Below are 18,517 nucleotides of genomic sequence, written 5' to 3'. Positions count from 1 at the left end.
AGATTCATAGACACTTTCTCCACTACATCAGATTCATAGACACTTTCTCCACTACATCAGATTCATAGACACTTTCTCCTCTTCATCAGATTCATAGACACTTTCTTTACTACATCAGATTCATAGACACTTTCTCCACTACATCAGATTCATAGACACTTTCTTACTACATCAGATTCATAGACACTTTCTTTACTACATCAGATTCATAGACACTTTCTCCTCTACATCAGATTCATAGACACTTTCTCCTCTACATCAGATTCATAGACACTTTCTCCTCTACATCAGATTCATAGACACTTTCTCTCTACATCAGATTCATAGACACTTTCTCCACTACATCAGATTCATAGACACTTTCTTTACTACATCAGATTCATAGACACTTTCTTTACTACATCAGATTCATAGACACTTTCTCCACTACATCAGATTCATAGACACTTTCTTTACTACATCAGATTCATAGACACTTTCTTTACTACATCAGATTCATAGACACTTTCTCCTCTACATCAGATTCATAGACACTTTCTCCTCTACATCAGATTCATAGACACTTTCTTTACTACATCAGATTCATAGACACTTTCTTTACTACATCAGATTCATAGACACTTTCTCCACTACATCAGATTCATAGACACTTTCTCCTCTACATCAGATTCATAGACACTTTCTCCTCTTCATCAGATTCATAGACACTTTCTCCTCTTCATCAGATTCATAGACACTTTCTTTACTACATCAGATTCATAGACACTTTCTCCTCTACATCAGATTCATAGACACTTTCTTTACTACATCAGATTCATAGACACTTTCTCCTCTTCATCAGATTCATAGACACTTTCTCTTCTACATCAGATTCATAGACACTTCTCCTCTACATCAGATTCATAGACACTTTCTCCACTACATCAGATTCATAGACACTTTCTCCACTACATCAGATTCATAGACACTTTCTCCACTACATCAGATTCATAGACACTTTCTTTACTACATCAGATTCATAGACACTTTCTTTACTACATCAGATTCATAGACACTTTCTTTACTACATCAGATTCATAGACACTTTCTTTACTACATCAGATTCATAGACACTTTCTTTACTACATCAGATTCATAGACACTTTCTTTACTACATCAGATTCATAGACACTTTCTTTACTACATCAGATTCATAGACACTTTCTCCACTACATCAGATTCATAGACACTTTCTCCTCTACATCAGATTCATAGACACTTTCTTTACTACATCAGATTCATAGACACTTTCTTTACTACATCAGATTCATAGACACTTTCTTTACTACATCAGATTCATAGACACTTTTCTCCACATCAGATTCATAGACACTCACTACATCAGATTCATAGACACTTTCTCTACTACATCAGATTCATAGACACTTTCTCTACATCAGATTCATAGACACTTTCTCCACTACATCAGATTCATAGACACTTTCTTTACTACATCAGATTCATAGACACTTTCTTTACTACATCAGATTCATAGACACTTTCTCCACTACATCAGATTCATAGGACACTTTCTCCTACTTACATCAGATTCATAGACACTTTCTCCCTCTACATCAGATTCATAGACACTTTCTCCCTACATCAGATTCATAGACAATTCTCCTCTACATCAGATTCATAGACACTTTCTCTCTACATCAGATTCCTAGAAACTTTCCTCCTCATACATCAGATTCATAGACACTTTCTCCTCTTCATCAGATTCATAGACACTTTCTCCACTACATCAGATTCATAGACACTTTCTCCTCTACATCAGATTCATAGACACTTTCTCCTCTACATCAGATTCATAGACACTTTCTCCACTACATCAGATCATAGACCACTTTCTCTCTCCATCAGATTCATAGACACTTTCCCCTAGCATCAGATTCATAGGACACTTTCTATACATCAGATTCATAGGACACTTCTTTACTACATCAGATTCATAGACACTTTCTTACTACAATCCGATTCATAGACACTTTCTTCCACTACATCAGATTCATAGACACTTTCTCCTCTTACATCAGATTCATAGACACTTTCTCCACTACATCAGATTCATAGACACTTTCTCCTCTTCATCAGATTCATAGACACTTTCTTTACTACATCAGATTCATAGACACTTTCTTTACTACATCAGATTCATAGACACTTTTCTCCACTACATCAGATTCATAGACACTTTCTCTACTACATCAGATTCATAGACACTTTCTCCTCTACATCAGATTCATAGACACTTTCTCCACTACATCAGATTCATAGACACTTTCTTCTCTACATCAGATTCATAGACACTTTCTCCACTACATCAGATTCATAGACACTTTCTCCCTCTACATCAGATTCATAGACACTTTCTCCACTACATCAGATTCATAGACACTTTCTCCACTACATCAGATTCATAGACACTTTCTCCTCTACATCAGATTCATAGACACTTTCTCCACTACATCAGATTCATAGACACTTTCTCCACTACATCAGATTCATAGACACTTTCTCCTCTACATCAGATTCATAGACACTTTCTTTACTACATCAGATTCATAGACACTTTCTCTACTACATCAGATTCATAGACACTTTCTCCTCTACATCAGATTCATAGACACTTTCTCCACTACATCAGATTCATAGACACTTTCTTTACTACATCAGATTCATAGACACTTTCTCCACTACATCAGATTCATAGACACTTTCTTTACTACATCAGATTCATAGACACTTTCTCCACTACATCAGATTCATAGACACTTTCTCCACTACATCAGATTCATAGACACTTTCTCCACTACATCAGATTCATAGACACTTTCTTTACTACATCAGATTCATAGACACTTTCTCCACTACATCAGATTCATAGACACTTTCTCCACTACATCAGATTCATAGACACTTTCTCCATTACATCAGATTCATAGACACTTTCTTTACTACATCAGATTCATAGACACTTTCTCTACTACATCAGATTCATAGACACTTTCTCCACTACATCAGATTCATAGACACTTTCTCCACTACATCAGATTCATAGACACTTTCTCTACTACATCAGATTCATAGACACTTTCTCCACTACATCAGATTCATAGACACTTTCTCCACTACATCAGATTCATAGACACTTTCTCCTCTACATCAGATTCATAGACACTTTCTCCTCTTCATCAGATTCATAGACACTTTCTCCACTACATCAGATTCATAGACACTTTCTCCACTACATCAGATTCATAGACACTTTCTCCTCTACATCAGATTCATAGACACTTTCTCCACTACATCAGATTCATAGACACTTTCTCCACTACATCAGATTCATAGACACTTTCTCCACTACATCAGATTCATAGACACTTTCTTTACTACATCAGATTCATAGACACTTTCTTTACTACATCAGATTCATAGACACTTTCTCCACTACATCAGATTCATAGACACTTTCTTTACTACATCAGATTCATAGACACTTTCTCCACTACATCAGATTCATAGACACTTTCTCCACTACATCAGATTCATAGACACTTTCTCCTCTACATCAGATTCATAGACACTTTCTTTACTACATCAGATTCATAGACACTTTCTTTACTACATCAGATTCATAGACACTTTCTCCACTACATCAGATTCATAGACACTTTCTTTACTACATCAGATTCATAGACACTTTCTCCACTACATCAGATTCATAGACACTTTCTCCACTACATCAGATTCATAGACACTTTCTCCTCTCCTCATCATATTCATACCTTTCTCCACTACATCAGATTCATAGACACTTTCTCCTCTACATCAGATTCATAGACACTTTCTTTACTACATCAGATTCATAGACACTTTCTCCTCTACATCAGATTCATAGACACTTTCTCCACTACATCAGATTCATAGACACTTTCTCTACTACATCAGATTCATAGACACTTTCTCCTCTTCATCAGATTCATAGACACTTTCTCCTCTTCATCAGATTCATAGACACTTTCTTTACTACATCAGATTCATAGACACTTTCTCCTCTACATCAGATTCATAGACACTTTCTCCTCTTCACCGATTCATTAGACCACTTCTCACTACATCAGATATCATAGGACACTTTCTTTAACTACATCAGATTCATAGACACTTTCTCCTTCTACATCAGATTTCATAGACACTTTCTTTACTACATCAGATTCATAGGACCACTTCTCCACTAACATCAGATTTCATAGACACTTTCTCCAACTACATCAGATTCATAGACACTTTTCTCCACTACATCAGATTCCAGAGACACTTTCTCCCACTACATCAGATCATTAGACACTTTCGTCTCTACATCAGATTCATACGACACTTTCTACCACTACATCAGATTCAGAGGAACCACTTTCTTTACTTAACAGTTCAGATTCATAGGAGCACTTTCTCCACTACATCAGCTTCAGAGACACTTTCTTTACTACATCCGATCAATAGCCACTTTCTCCCACTACATCAGATTCATAGACACTTTCTCCCACTACATCAGATTCATAGACACTTTCTCCACTACATCAGATTCATAGACACTTTCTCTACTACATCAGATTCATAGACACTTTCTCCACTACATCAGATTCATAGACACTTTCTCCACTACATCAGATTCATAGACACTTTCTCTACTACATCAGATTCATAGACACTTTCTCCACTACATCAGATTCATAGACACTTTCTCTACTACATCAGATTCATAGACACTTTCTCCACTACATCAGATTCATAGACACTTTCTCCACTACATCAGATTCATAGACACTTTCTCCACTACATCAGATTCATAGACACTTTCTCCACTACATCAGATTCATAGACACTTTCTCCACTACATCAGATTCATAGACACTTTCTCCTCTACATCAGATTCATAGACACTTTCTCCACTACATCAGATTCATAGACACTTTCTTTACGCTGCTATGGACAGTCTAAAGTCACTAATGCACATTCTCAAAGATATTGAAGTGACTGGTATTTTGTATATATTGATTGTTGTGCTTTTATTTAGGTCTTAATGTGTGAATATGTATACATGTGTCTTATGATTGTGTATATAGGTATATACATATTTGTGTGGTATTTTGATCTCTCTGTCTGTACACACAAACTGAAAGATTGACAATAAAGTTGACTTTGACTTCAAAGCCGTTTCCAGGTGCTTCATCTTCGTCTTCCTCTGTGTGTTTCCAGCATGTGGACAGTGAGAAGCTGCACCCCCACCACACTCTGAGGAACATCATGTTTCTGGTTTCCCCCGAAAACGACAACCTGGGCCGGTGAGACACTGTAGTGCTGCAGAGATGTCTACTAATCATATTCTACAGACTCCAAACAAAATCTTTCTTACCGATCATTTGAAATAGATCTTCATATTTTCGGATCACTTCGAATATTAAGATTTAAATCAGGAGAGACGGTTTTGATAAGAATACATATTTATTGCCAGGAATACACAAATGAATGTAATGGAGTGTTTGGCGATTGGTGAATGGATAGTTGGGGTCGGTCTGAAGGGGAGGGGCTTAGCTTGACCCTGGTGGTGGTGAATGGATAGTTGGGGTCGGTCTGAAGGGGAGGGGCTTAGCTTGACCCTGGTGGTGGTGAATGGATGGTTGGGGTCGGTCTGAAGGGGAGGGGCTTAGCTTGACCCTGGTGGTGGTGAATGGATAGTTGGGGTCGGTCTGAAGGGGAGTGGCTTAGCTTGACCCTGGTGGTGGTGAATGGATGGTTGGGGTCAGTCTGAAGGGGTGGGGCTTAGCTTGACCCTGGTGGTGGTGAATGGATAGTTGGGGTCGGTCTGAAGGGGAGTGGCTTAGCTTGACCCTGGTGGTGGTGAATGGATAGTTGGGGTCAGTCTGAAGGGGAGTGGCTTAGCTTGACCCTGGTGGTGGTGAATGGATGGTTGGGGTCAGTCTGAAGGGGTGGGGCTTAGCTTGACCCTGGTGGTGGTGAATGGATAGTTGGGGTCGGTCTGAAGGGGAGTGGCTTAGCTTGACCCTGGTGGTGGTGAATGGATAGTTGGGGTCGGTCTGAAGGGGAGGGGCTTAGCTTGACCCTGGTGGTGGTGAATGGATGGTTGGGTTCGGTCTGAAGGGGAGGGGCTTAGCTTGACCCTGGTGGTGGTGGTGAATGGATAGTTGGGGTCGGTCTGAAGGGGAGTGGCTTAGCTTGACCCTGGTGGTGGTGAATGGATAGTTGGGGTCGGTCTGAAGGGGAGTGGCTTAGCTTGACCCTGGTGGTGGTGAATGGATAGTTGGGGTCGGTCTGAAGGGGAGGGGCTTAGCTTGACCCTGGTGGTGGTGAATGGATAGTTTGGGTCGGTCTGAAGGGGAGTGGCTTAGCTTGACCCTGGTGGTGGTGAATGGATAGTTGGGGTCGGTCTGAAGGGGAGGGGCTTAGCTTGACCCTGGTGGTGGTGAATGGATAGTTGGGGTCGGTCTGAAGGGGAGTGGCTTAGCTTGACCCTGGTGGTGGTGAATGGATAGTTGGGGTCGGTCTGAAGGGGAGGGGCTTAGCTTGACCCTGGTGGTGGTGAATGGATAGTTTGGGTCGGTCTGAAGGGGAGTGGCTTAGCTTGACCCTGGATTCAGAGGGACAGGAGGTGAAAAGGGGTGGAGGGGGGTTGCGTCGAGTCACCTGAAATGACAGCTGTCAGAGGGGAGAGCAGATTTTAAAGGGTTAGCGGAGCGCTGTGATAGGCTTGTGAGAATAGAGCGAAGTGATTGGTTAAGCTGGGGAGTGACGCCCCCGATCACTTATTGAGAGGAGAGAGAGTAGGAACATAGACATAGGAAATTAATGAGTAAAGATGGTCTTCCTGGTTGAACTTGCGCTGAGCTTCATTTGTCCACGTCTAGCAGATGATCAGTTATGAAACATGATTTATTAGGATAGATAAACATAATGTAGTATAAATTAAACTGGTTGCACAGTGAAAAAAAAAAAAATGTATTATTTGTATAATATTTATGTTTAATTAAAAATGCCAAATAAAACAAAGAATGGTATAATAATAATAATAATTTGTAGCTGTTGTATTTCCTCAGTATTTTAAATATTGTTTCAAACGATGAATCCCTCCAAAGAATCCTTTTGCAAAATCAGTCCGAAAAATCGCAATGAGTTATTTCTACCAAACCCTGCAGCTCGAGGAAGAATCCTGTCACTCGTTAAATGCGTCCTCTCGCCTCTTTCCACTTGTCTCTCATCCTTTCTTTATAACTAATGCTGTTGATGTATTGTGATTTTAAAAAGGTGTCCATTATCATCTGGACAACAGCTGGAAATTAGCCATGTTAGCTAAAGCTGCCCCATTTACTGTTTTTTGTGACAGTTGATCAACAACACTATAAACAAATAAACTAAACTAAACTCTGATTTAAAAAAAAAAAACATTACTTAAAGGTAAGGTAAGAATCGAGAAACCAGCTCGAGTGTGCTAGAAAGTATGCAGCCGAAACAGACTTCCTCACAGAGCCCCTCCTCCAACACACACGAACGCGCACATGACCAATGAGGGCACCAGATAAGTTTGTGCACAGATGGAAGGCTGACAGGCAGGTAGGCCATCCAGTTATTTTAGCCGGGCCGGCTCACATGATTGGTCGTGCTTTTTACAGTACTACAGCTTCCACAGATGATATTTCTTTATGGATTTTTTGTCAAAGCACTTCAGATATTCATTGCTATCAGGGATGTTAAGAGCATTCCATGGAATATAACAACAAGTGTATCTGAAGTGAATTACCTATCCTAAACCTTAAAGGTGGGGTAGGTAAGTTTGAGAAACCGGCTGGAGATACACTTGTTGTTATATTCCATGGAATGCTCTTAACATCCTGATAGCAATGAATATCTGAAGTGCTTTGACAAAAAATCCATAAAGAAATATCATCTGTGGAAGCTGTAGTACTGTAAAAAGCACGACCAATCATCTGAGCCGGCCCGGCTAAAATAACTGGATGGCCTACCTGCCTGTCAGCCTTCCATCTGTGCACAAACTGATCTGGTGCCCTCATTGGTCATGTGCGCGTTCGTGTGTGTTGGAGGAGGGGCTCTGTGAGGAAGGGGCAGATTTTCTCCGGCTGTGTTTTTCAAATTCTAGCGATCTCAAGCTGGTTTCTCCAAAATGACCCCACCTTTAACATTGAGGCTCTTATACTGACCGCTCTGTGGTTCTGGTGCAGGACGGGTCCCTTCGAGGTGAGCGCGGACCTGGAGGAGTCGATGGAGTTCGTGGAGCCGGAGGCGGCCGGGCCGGCGGAGGAGAGCGGAGACGAGGCGGTGACGGACGAGGAGACGGACCTCGGGACCGACTGGGAGACGGTGCCCAGCCCTCGGTTCTGTGACATCCCATCACAGGTAGGAACACCTGGAGAAGTGGATTGTGTGAAATAGGTGACCTTTAAAAGAGGTTCAAAACTAAAACATTGTTCTTCTTCCTCCAGTCCATGGATCTTTCCCAGAGTGCACTGCAGGTGTCTCAGCCCTCTGCTAACGCTGGAGGGATGATCTCCTCCGCCGCCGCCTCCGTCTCCTCCTGGTTCAGAGCGTACACCGGACAGCGCTGACACAACACAACCTGAACCTGAACCAGAACCAGAACCAGAACCAGAACCAGAACCAGAACCAGAACCTGGGCTCTGCTTCAGATCTGGACTCAAACTCTGGATCAGGGCTCAGAGGTCAGAGGTCAGCAGGTCGATGAGAGTTCAAACTATACTCAGAGACAATAATGAGACTATGGATTTGAATGAGGAGGATCCAACATGTTCTCTTTAATTCTGCACACCAGCAACTTTCATTTAAAACGACGAATAAAAGAATAAAAACAACAGATGATAAAAATGTTAAAAGTCCAAACAGCTGATCATCAAGTCCTCTAAAGATCATTTACTGATTACATTTTTATCATTTTGTGTATTTTACGAGCTGCAAAATACACACACAGTAAAGTGTGAAACGTACTGCTTCACTATTCTTTAATTCCCTTTTCTAATGTGTATAAAAACATGTAATGAATGGGTTAAAAACACACTTGTATGCATCTCAAGCCGATTGAAGTGCATTCTGCATTTGTTATGAACTACGTTAAAGTAAGCACACTTGACTCCAAAGGGACTCACAATAAGTGCAACAAACCACAAAGATTCAAACTCAGAACACCAAGAAAAGTGGATCAAATGAGTCGAACTCTTGACCGACTAAAACTAGATCTCTAGATCTAGATCTAGAGATCTCTAGATCTAGATCTCTAGATCTAGAGATCTAGAGATCTCTAGATCTAGAGATCTAGATCTAGATCTCTAGATCTAGAGATCTAGAGATCTCTAGATCTAGATCTCTAGATCTAGATCTCTAGATCTAGAGATCTAGAGATCTAGAGATCTAGATCTAAAGATCTCTAGATCTAGAGATCTAGATCTAAAGATCTAGAGATCTAGAGATCTCTAGAGATCTCTAGAGATCTCTAGAGATCTCTAGATCTAGAGATCTCTAGATCTCTAGATCTAGAGATCTCTAGAGCCGTAGCGATCTCGAGATCTAGAGATCTAGAGAGTATCTAGAGAGTATCTAGAGTATCTAGAGTATCTAGAGATCTCTAGATCTCTAGATCTAGAGATCTAGAGATCTAGAGATCTAGATCTAAAGATCTCTAGATCTAGAGATCTAGATCTAAAGATCTAGAGATCTAGAGATCTCTAGAGATCTCTAGATCTAGAGATCTCTAGATCTCTAGATCTAGAGATCTCTAGAGCCGTAGCGATCTCGAGATCTAGAGATCTAGAGATCTCTAGAGATCTAGAGATCTCTAGATCTAGAGATCTAGAGATCTCTAGATCTCTAGATCTAGAGATCTCTAGATCTAGAGATCTAGAGATCTCTAGATCTAGAGATCTCGAGATCGCTACGGCCGAAATATATTTGATCAACATGAATGTAAATATTACAATCATGTGAGAATGTAGCGGCAGATAATCAATACAAGAGGTCTCTGTAGGGCTCACATAGTATTACTCTCTAAATGTCCGTCTCTCAAAGTTAGAAACCATTAATTACACGTTTGTTTACTGATTATTCATTAAAATGTAAATGTCCTCTCGTCGGCCTGCAGCCTCGCTGTCCGTCACCACAAAGGGAATCTCTCTGCTTTGAGTTTGACATCTTTTGAAAATATCTTTTTTGGGGTTTTATCTGTCTGCGTGATGACGGGAGCTGACGAACTGAACCCCTAACAAACCATTAGTGTTTACCGTCTCATGGACGCCGTTCACTCTGGACAGCCAATCAGAAGCCGTCTCATGGACGCCGTTCACTCTGGACAGCCAATCAGAAACCGGACTGACTCTGGTTTCAAACTGTTTTAAAGGAGCATCATGAGGATCTCAAAGTGACGCCGAGAGGAGGAAACGATGAATGAATGTAAACGTCAGACTATGGGATGTATTCTGTGCGACTAAAGAAGATGGAGACACGTCGGGGGAGTGTCCATGTTTCTTTGAAGCAGAAGAAGAACTTTATTTTTCCTGCTGAAGGAACAAAAGTGTGATTAAAGTTTCTCTGTGTGAAAAGTTTTTTAATAAAATCCTGTTTTGCTAAATGATACGATATATTTATTTATGCTTTTTTATTTTTGATCATGTTGGATGTGGGTGTGTCGGTGAAACATGAAGATCCATCAACATGAAGATCCATCTATCTATCCATCAACATGAAGATCCATCAACATGAAGATCCATCTATCTATCTATCAACATGAAGATCTATCAACATGAAGATCCATCTATCTATCCATCTGTGAAACATGAAGATCCATCAACATGAAGATCCATCTATCTATCCATCTACATGAAGATCCATCAACATGAAGATCCATCTATCAACATGAAGATCCATCAACATGAAGATCCATCTATCTATCCATCAACATGAAGATCCATCTATCTATCCATCAACATGAAGATCCATCAACATGAAGATCCATCAACATGAAGATCCATCTATCTATCCATCTACATGAAGATCCATCTATCAACATGAAGATCCATCTATCAACATGAAGATCCATCTATCTATCCATCTGTGAAACATGAAGATCCATCTATCAACATGAAGATCCATCTATCAACATGAAGATCCATCTATCTATCCATCTGTGAAACATGAAGATCCATCTGTGGAGCAAAAAGCTCAAGGTTTGTCATTCGTGCAGCTGACTTTCTTTTTCATTTATGCATCATATGCATTTCCAGATCTATGATTGGTCCCCAGCATCATCCATCGGTTCACATGTACCAAACCTTACCAGGACACACCGGCTCTAGAGCAGGGGGGTCCAAACCTTACCAGGACACACCGGCTCTAGAGCAGGGGGGTCCAAACCTTACCAGGACACACCGGCTCTAGAGCAGGGGGGTCCAAACCTTACCAGGACACACCGGCTCTAGAGCAGGGGGGTCCAAACCTTACCAGGACACACAGGGTGTTTCTCAATGTGGAGTACGCTTGCTTGGTAGCACATGTCTGCCGAGCATCTTGCTTCAGAAGCGAGTCAAGAATACTTCCTGGCATTTGGAAAACGAAGAGTGGAACAGGCTAGCAAGTGTGCAGGTGTGCGTCATATGAGAGGCCCCGCCTCTTACATCTTCGCCACAGATTTGGGGAAATTGGTCCGTGCGCAAAGCATTGTGGGGATTTTAAGACCGCGGAGTCTACTCATGTGCAGACTCGATATTTCTCCAAACGGAGTACGCCGGGCTCGGTAGATTTCCAAGTATACTGGAGATTGGAACAGTACTTCGGCGGCACTCGATGACGTAGTATGCTTGAAATAGTGGCTCTGGAGCAGCTTTACTCGACATTGAGAAACACCCCCTGGCTCTAGAGCAGGGGGGTCCAAACTTATTTCTCCGAGGGCCACACGAAGGGCTGGGCCGCTCACTAGAGGTGTATCGCCTCATAAGTTCAGTTCTAAGTTAGCTAAATCAATCAGATGTAGGGACATGATGCTCGTGAGTGTTAACAGCTCATCCCTTACAACAGAAGAGTGATTATCATAAGGAGAAATAGGAAGGGTTTATTTCAAGATTGTTGTAAATAAGTAATTAGGCTTTTTTCTTATCAACAAAGATTGGTTAGAAAATGTTTCCAACTTGAATTGACTGAATTTATTTGAAAAGTGGTCTTATTAACACATGAATACTACTGTGTGATATATGTTTACATTCATATTTAAGAAGTACAATATAAGAATACAAGTTTCATCTGTGGGCCGTATTACATTATACTTTTTGAACTTGCTGAGGGCCGATTCAAAATGGTCCACGGGCTGCATTTGGCCCCCGGGCCGTAGTTTGGACACCCCTGCTATAGACAGGTTTACTTTGAGGTTAAGAAAGTGCTTCATAATCCAGAATATTTATAAGTGCAGAAAAAAGAAAGCAGCAGAAATAAAAGACTTTAGAATAAACTAGAAAACTGGCTTGAAGGAAAACTAAAGTACAAAGTATTATATAGACATGTTACTATAAAGTACATTTACACAGAAAATAATAAAAGATAAATAGAGGGAACAAGGAAATGATATTAAGAAGTAAATACTAATATTGTATTATAAGAAGTGAGAATACATTTGATTTAAATACAGTTTTTACACCTGTGTTTTCTAACAGAGCGAGAAACAACACGGTGACCCAGATTACATTTATCTTTACACACAATAGCCCGTGATTGTGCACGTGACAGTTTAGTCTCTGAGCTGCGAGGCCTTTGAGCTGCAGATTAGCGTGTTAGCAATGTTAGGTATGCAGCAGAAACTGATCCCACTGGAGAAACAAACTATAGGGAAAGAGGGTAAAGACTTTGATCAAGGATCACTGCTGGAGCCAATATCGATGTTTGAGTTGATTTGGTTCCATTTTATAACCTGTGTATCAATCAGTGAATAGGGTTTCCAATGATATACGTGTTTCAATTCACTCGTGCAGTGGTGTGGTGCGGATTGGTATACTGGGGGGCGGGGGGGAGACACTATGGACGCGCTCGTGAACTGTCAACGGGGGGGGGGGGGGAGACACTATGGACGCGCTCGTGAACTGTTAACGGGGGGGGGGGAGACACTATGGACGCGCTCGTGAACTGTCAACGGGGGGGGGGGTACACTGTGGACCTCTGTCGCCTGTCAGCGCAATTTACATGATGCCGTTTAAAAAAGATAATAATAAAGGGCGGTGCCGGTGTTGTGTCACATGATGCACCCCCGTCGTGAAATGCACCCCCTGGCCTGCCGTAAAAAGCACCCCCCCAAAAAAGATGCTTCTATTAATCCCACCCTCAAGCACTTTGGGTATAGTTGTAGGACTAGTGCCAATAAATGGAGCAAGTTTCATGTATGTGACACGTTTATTGTCAGAGATAGCAAGGGGTGCATATCGTGGCAACCAGGCTGTTCATAAAAAGCACCCCCCAAAATAAAAATGTTTCTATTAATCCCACCCTCAAGCACTTGATGTCAAAATAAACAATACATTGTAAAGCACAAGTACACAGACAGGACGTCACAATTAAATAAAAACATATATTAAATAAATAATTCACTGAAAAAGAAGAGACGAGTGAATGCAAAATCCAACCACCAAAAAGACAACATAGAATAGCGGACTATACGTTCAAATGCGCGTTCCCGTGTCAAGGGGTGCATCATTTGACACAACACCGGCCGTCAGCGAACCGAGCCGGCCTTTCTGCGCGACCATCACTCAAATGCGGGACATAGTCTCAATTTGTGGGACGCGGGACAAATGATAAAAACGCTGTGTGTGCCCCTCACACACACACACCCACACACACACGGTGCTGCCCCTCACACACACACACACACACACACACACACACACACACACACACACACACACGCTACAAATCAAGTTGCATAAATACTTGAGCTACGTTTTTATTGTAATTACTGTGAAATGTATTATGTTTTCAAATACACACTTGCAACTGATAACACTGGCAATGATTTTATATTTATGAGAATATTCCCAAAAAATCATGCTTCAAAAGAGTGGGGGCTCCAAGTAAGTGGGGGGAGGGCGATCCCCCGCGTCCAACGACCACTACACCACTGCACTCGTGCATATTTATATTCCCGTCAGACCCGTGAACTGACGCTAATCCTTTGACTTAAAGTGGAACAAAGCACTCTTTGGTCTCTGTACCCTTTCTTGACCTTAGCCCACACACAGTAGATATAACAAACTATATCTGTGTATTGATGTCATAGTGACTAACTGACTATTCACACTGACACACTACGGAAAACTCTCAACAACAAAAAAACGTCAGGGCTCGTTGGCGGTAAACACGTTTAAAATATAAAACTATCTCAGAATGTTGAATTTTTCTCAGATATTTTTTCTCAAGATTTTACATTTTGGTTTAATTTAGAGTTCTTACTTTTTCTCAGACATTTTGTTTCTGAATTCTGACTTCCTCAAAATTCGGACTTTTAATCAAAACTTTCATTTTCTTTCTCCATATCTTTTAATACAAGAGAAAAATCCCTTTTGTCACATTTCTTAGGAGCTTTTTACACATGAATACACTCTGACATAAGTCCTTAAGTAAACTGCTAATATCTTTCATTCTTGAATTAAATGACTGGAAATGTAGCACGAGCTTTTATTTAGAAAATACGGAAAGTCTTGTAGTATGATTCAAGTAATGCTTAGGGTGTTCACCCAGATTAGTGTGTGTGTGTGTGTGTGTGTGTGTGTGTGTGTGTGTGTGTGTGTGTGTGTGTGTGTGTGTGTGTGTGTGTGTGTGTGTGTGTGTGTGTGTGTGTGTGTGTGTGTGTGTGTGTGTGTGTGTGTGTGTGTGTGTGTGTGTGTGTGTGTGTGTGTGTGTGTGTGTGTGTGTGTGTGTGTGTGTGTGTGTGTGTGTGTATATATATATAAGCTGTTGGACTCTCTCAGTAGCAGGATTTGTTTTCAGGATGAAGTTGTTTCTGTTTTTGCTGCTTTTCTGTTTGTCTCCAGCCTTCAGTCGGGGACAGACGGAGGCGTCTTCCCCGCAGGAGGCGTCTTCCCCCCAGGAGGCGTCTTCCCCGCAGGAGGCGTCTTCCCCCCAGGAGGCGTCTTCCCCCCAGGAGGCGTCTTCCCCGCAGGAGGCGTCTTCCCCCCAGGAGGCGTCTTCCCCCCAGGAGGCGTCTTCCCCCCAGGAGGCGTCTTCCCCCCAGGAGGCGTCTTCCCCCCAGGAGGCGTCTTCCCCGCAGGAGGCGTCTTCCCCCCAGGAGGCGTCTTCCCCCCAGGAGGCGTCTTCCCCGCAGGAGGCGTCTTCCCCCCAGGAGGCGTCTTCCCCCCAGGAGGCGTCTTCCCCGCAGGAGGCGTCTTCCCCCCAGGAGGCGTCTTCCCCCCAGGAGGCGTCTTCCCCGCAGGAGGCGTCTTCCCCCCAGGAGGCGTCTTCCCCCCAGGAGGAAGACGTCAGGATGGAGGAAGTCAGGATGGAGGAAGTCAGGATGGAGGACGTCAGGATGGAGGACGTCAAGATGGAGGAAGTCAGGATGGAGGACGTCAAGCTGGAGGACGTCTCCTCAGAGATCCCCGTCCTCTGGGATGAGCTGCTGGGATTGAAGGAGCTGGTTCTCAGCCTGAAGTCAGTGGCGGTGTTGCAGCGTTTAGAGCTGAGGAGCATGGAGAGCCGTCTGAGGGACGGAGGGCTGGAGGCCGAGGAGAGGAGGGAGGAGGTGAGGAGGATGGAGGAGAAGATGGAGGAGAAGATAGAGGAGGTGAGGAGGGTGGAGGAGAAGATGGCGGAGAAGATGGAGGAGGTGAGGAGGGTGGAGGAGAAGATGGAGGAGGTGAGGAGGGTGGAGGAGAAGATGGAGGAGAAGATGGAGGAGATGAGGAGGGTGGAGGAGAAGATGGAGGAGGTGAGGAGGGTGGAGGAGAAGATGGAGGAGAAGATGGAGGAGAAGATGGAGGAGATGAGGAGGGTGGAGGAGAAGATGGAGGAGAAGATGGAGGAGATGAGGAGGGTGGAGGAGAAGATGGAGGAGGTGAGGAGGGTGGAGGAGAAGATGGAGGCTGACAGGAAGCTGCTCACGGAGCTGAACTCAGATCTGAGGAGGAAGGTGGAGGAGCTGGAGGAGCAGAACAAAGGTAAGAAGAGAAAGAGAAACTATTCCTTTAAAGTCACCTATTGTGTCCGTGGGGAGGGGCTCCTCAGAGGGGCGTGGGGAGGGGCTCCTCAGAGGGGCGTGGGGAGGGGCTCCTCAGAGGGGCGTGGGGAGGGGCTCCTCAGAGGGGCGTGGGGAGGGGCTCCTCAGAGGGGCGTGGGGAGGGGCTCCTCAGAGGGGCGTGGGGAGGGGCTCCTCAGAGGGGCGTGGGGAGGGGCTCCTCAGAGGGGCGTGGGGAGGGGCTCCTCAGAGGGGCGTGGGGAGGGGCTCCTCAGAGGGGCGTGGAGAGGGGCTCCTCAGAGGGGCTCCTTATTTTCATCTAAAGTAACAGACAGAGAATCAGCACTTTGGAAACAGGGCTGAAACAGAGGGGATTATGGGTAATGCTGCAATGATCTGTTTGGTGTTTCAGCCAATCAGAGACAGGCTCTGGATATATCTGAGACCTGTAATATATTGATGAAGAGGAGGATGATAGGGACCTTTAAGTCGTTCGGGAAACTCACAGACACAACAAACTAAAACCTTCAATAAATACACTTATTTTATTCACACCATGTAAACAGAAGATTAGACCTCTTGTTTTTTGGAAATTCCTTTTGTGTGAAACTACTTGGCAGATAACCTGATTCTGATTCGGGTTTATATGTTTTCAGAAAAAATCATATGAATAAAATATATTTTAAGCCTCCATTTTTAGACTTTATTCTATGATAATTAAGTCTTTAAAAGAGCATTGAAAAGTATTTTTAGATTTCCTTAAATAAACGTTTTTAACAATTGAATTTCCTGAAATGTTTCTGGTCTGAAATGTAACTGTCGTCTAATATGTAGTCATGTTTTCCTCAAATGTTGTTTTCCCCACTAAATATGTTTGCTTCATTTAAATATTGCTGTGTTTTATAAAATATCATTGTTTCCTAAAAAGCAATAGTTCCTCACAATGGTGTTGCTTCACCAACAATGTTATTGCATGAATTAGTGCTGTTACTTTAGCTAAAATATTGGTGTTCAGGTTGATGTTTAACAGGAATAATGTTTGTGATTCTCTCCGTCTCAGGTCGGACATTACAGTTTGTGTTGCTGCTAGTGTTTGTACCTTTGTTGTGTTTTGATGTTTTAGTTCGAGCTGTGGAGTTTTCCTGGTTTCAGTTGAGACTGAACGCGAGCGGAAACTCAGTGGACGACCTGAAGGAGAGATATTCAGGTGAGAAACTGACTCACATGTTCTGCTCTAACTCTGATATCAGAACATCAAATGCTTTTGGAATAACGCTCCAAATGACTTCCACTACTTCCAAAGAAAAGGTTTTGCATTCTTTATTCCAGAAAACTCATATTAATGAACATTTAGAAGACTTCATATTGTTTGTGTTTCTTTGAAGCAGAACTAACTTGCTGTTGTCTCCACAGAGGAGACTGAGGGCGAGTGAGAGCTCAGTGGAGGAGCTGAGGAGGAAGGGGGAGGAGCTGAGGAGGAAGGGGGAGGAGCTGAGGAGGAAGGGGGAGGAGCTGAGGAGGAAGGGGAGGAGCTGAGGAGGAAGGGGGAGGAGCTGAGGAGGAAGGGGGAGGAGCAGAACCAGGGTCGGTTAAATATGTGACTTAAAAAACTGATTTCAATAATATAAACTTTACAAACTCAACTAAATCAAATGTAACACAACTACGTTTTCAGAAACCCATTTCAGGAAACAACTTCTCAGAGAAAACGACAAAACTAATAACAACAACATTTTAAATGATATAAACTTTAGCCGAATACATTTGCGAATATAAAAAGAACTTTGTCTTTAAGTGTTTGAGAAAACCTTAAATGTTGTTGTGTTTTCTAAAATGTTGTTTCCTAAACTATATTAGTCGCTTTTTCTGAGAAGTTGTTTCCAGAAATGGGTTTACGAAGAACGTTGTTGTGTTGCTTTGATGTTGTCGCTTGTTTCCTAACATGTTGTTGAGTTTGTAAAGTCCTTTTAATGTTAGGGGTTAGCTAAAGGCTGGATGTGTTATGAACAACCTGTATGAATAAATATGACTTATAAGTTATCAATGAAAGATTTGACTTTATTCTCTCAGAATGGACTCTTTGAAAGATCCTTAAATGTTAGTGTCAGTGTCAGTGTTAGCTTAAATTGTTCTAAATCTAAAATATAATTGTTTTCTAATGCTTAGAGTAACTATAAGACTAATGCTTACAGTAACTATGATCAGACTAATGCTTACAGTAACTATGAT

General features: G+C 42.3%; 2 protein-coding genes across 13 annotated transcripts in view; both read left to right on the top strand.

The window, feature by feature from the left end:
• Positions 1-5,266: 5,266 nt before the first annotated feature.
• On the top strand, positions 5,267-9,355 carry LOC117470815 (beclin 1-associated autophagy-related key regulator-like; the record flags this gene model as incomplete). The annotated part of the gene is made up of 3 exons (XM_034115689.1): positions 5,267-5,387; positions 8,298-8,472; positions 8,559-9,355. Coding segments are annotated over 3 exons (419 nt in total), but the record flags the coding sequence as incomplete, so codon positions are not given.
• A 6,815-nt stretch (positions 9,356-16,170) lies between these two features.
• The window catches only part of LOC117470816 (centrosome-associated protein CEP250-like), a 29,197-nt gene continuing 26,850 nt past the window's right edge, over positions 16,171-18,517 (top strand). For all 12 annotated transcript variants that reach the window (XM_034115694.1, XM_034115698.1, XM_034115702.1 and 9 more), the window contains exons 1-2: positions 16,171-16,271; positions 17,412-17,495. In XM_034115694.1, coding sequence (XP_033971585.1) covers positions 16,190-16,271; positions 17,412-17,495 — 166 coding nt within the window. In that variant the 5' untranslated portion in view covers positions 16,171-16,189. The remainder of the gene's footprint in view (positions 16,272-17,411; positions 17,496-18,517) is intronic.

Source organism: Trematomus bernacchii, unplaced genomic scaffold, assembly GCF_902827165.1.
Source record: "Trematomus bernacchii unplaced genomic scaffold, fTreBer1.1, whole genome shotgun sequence".
Lineage (NCBI taxonomy): Eukaryota > Metazoa > Chordata > Actinopteri > Perciformes > Nototheniidae > Trematomus > Trematomus bernacchii.
Note: the sequence above shows the minus strand (reverse complement) of the source record. Positions and strands in the feature narration are given on the sequence as shown.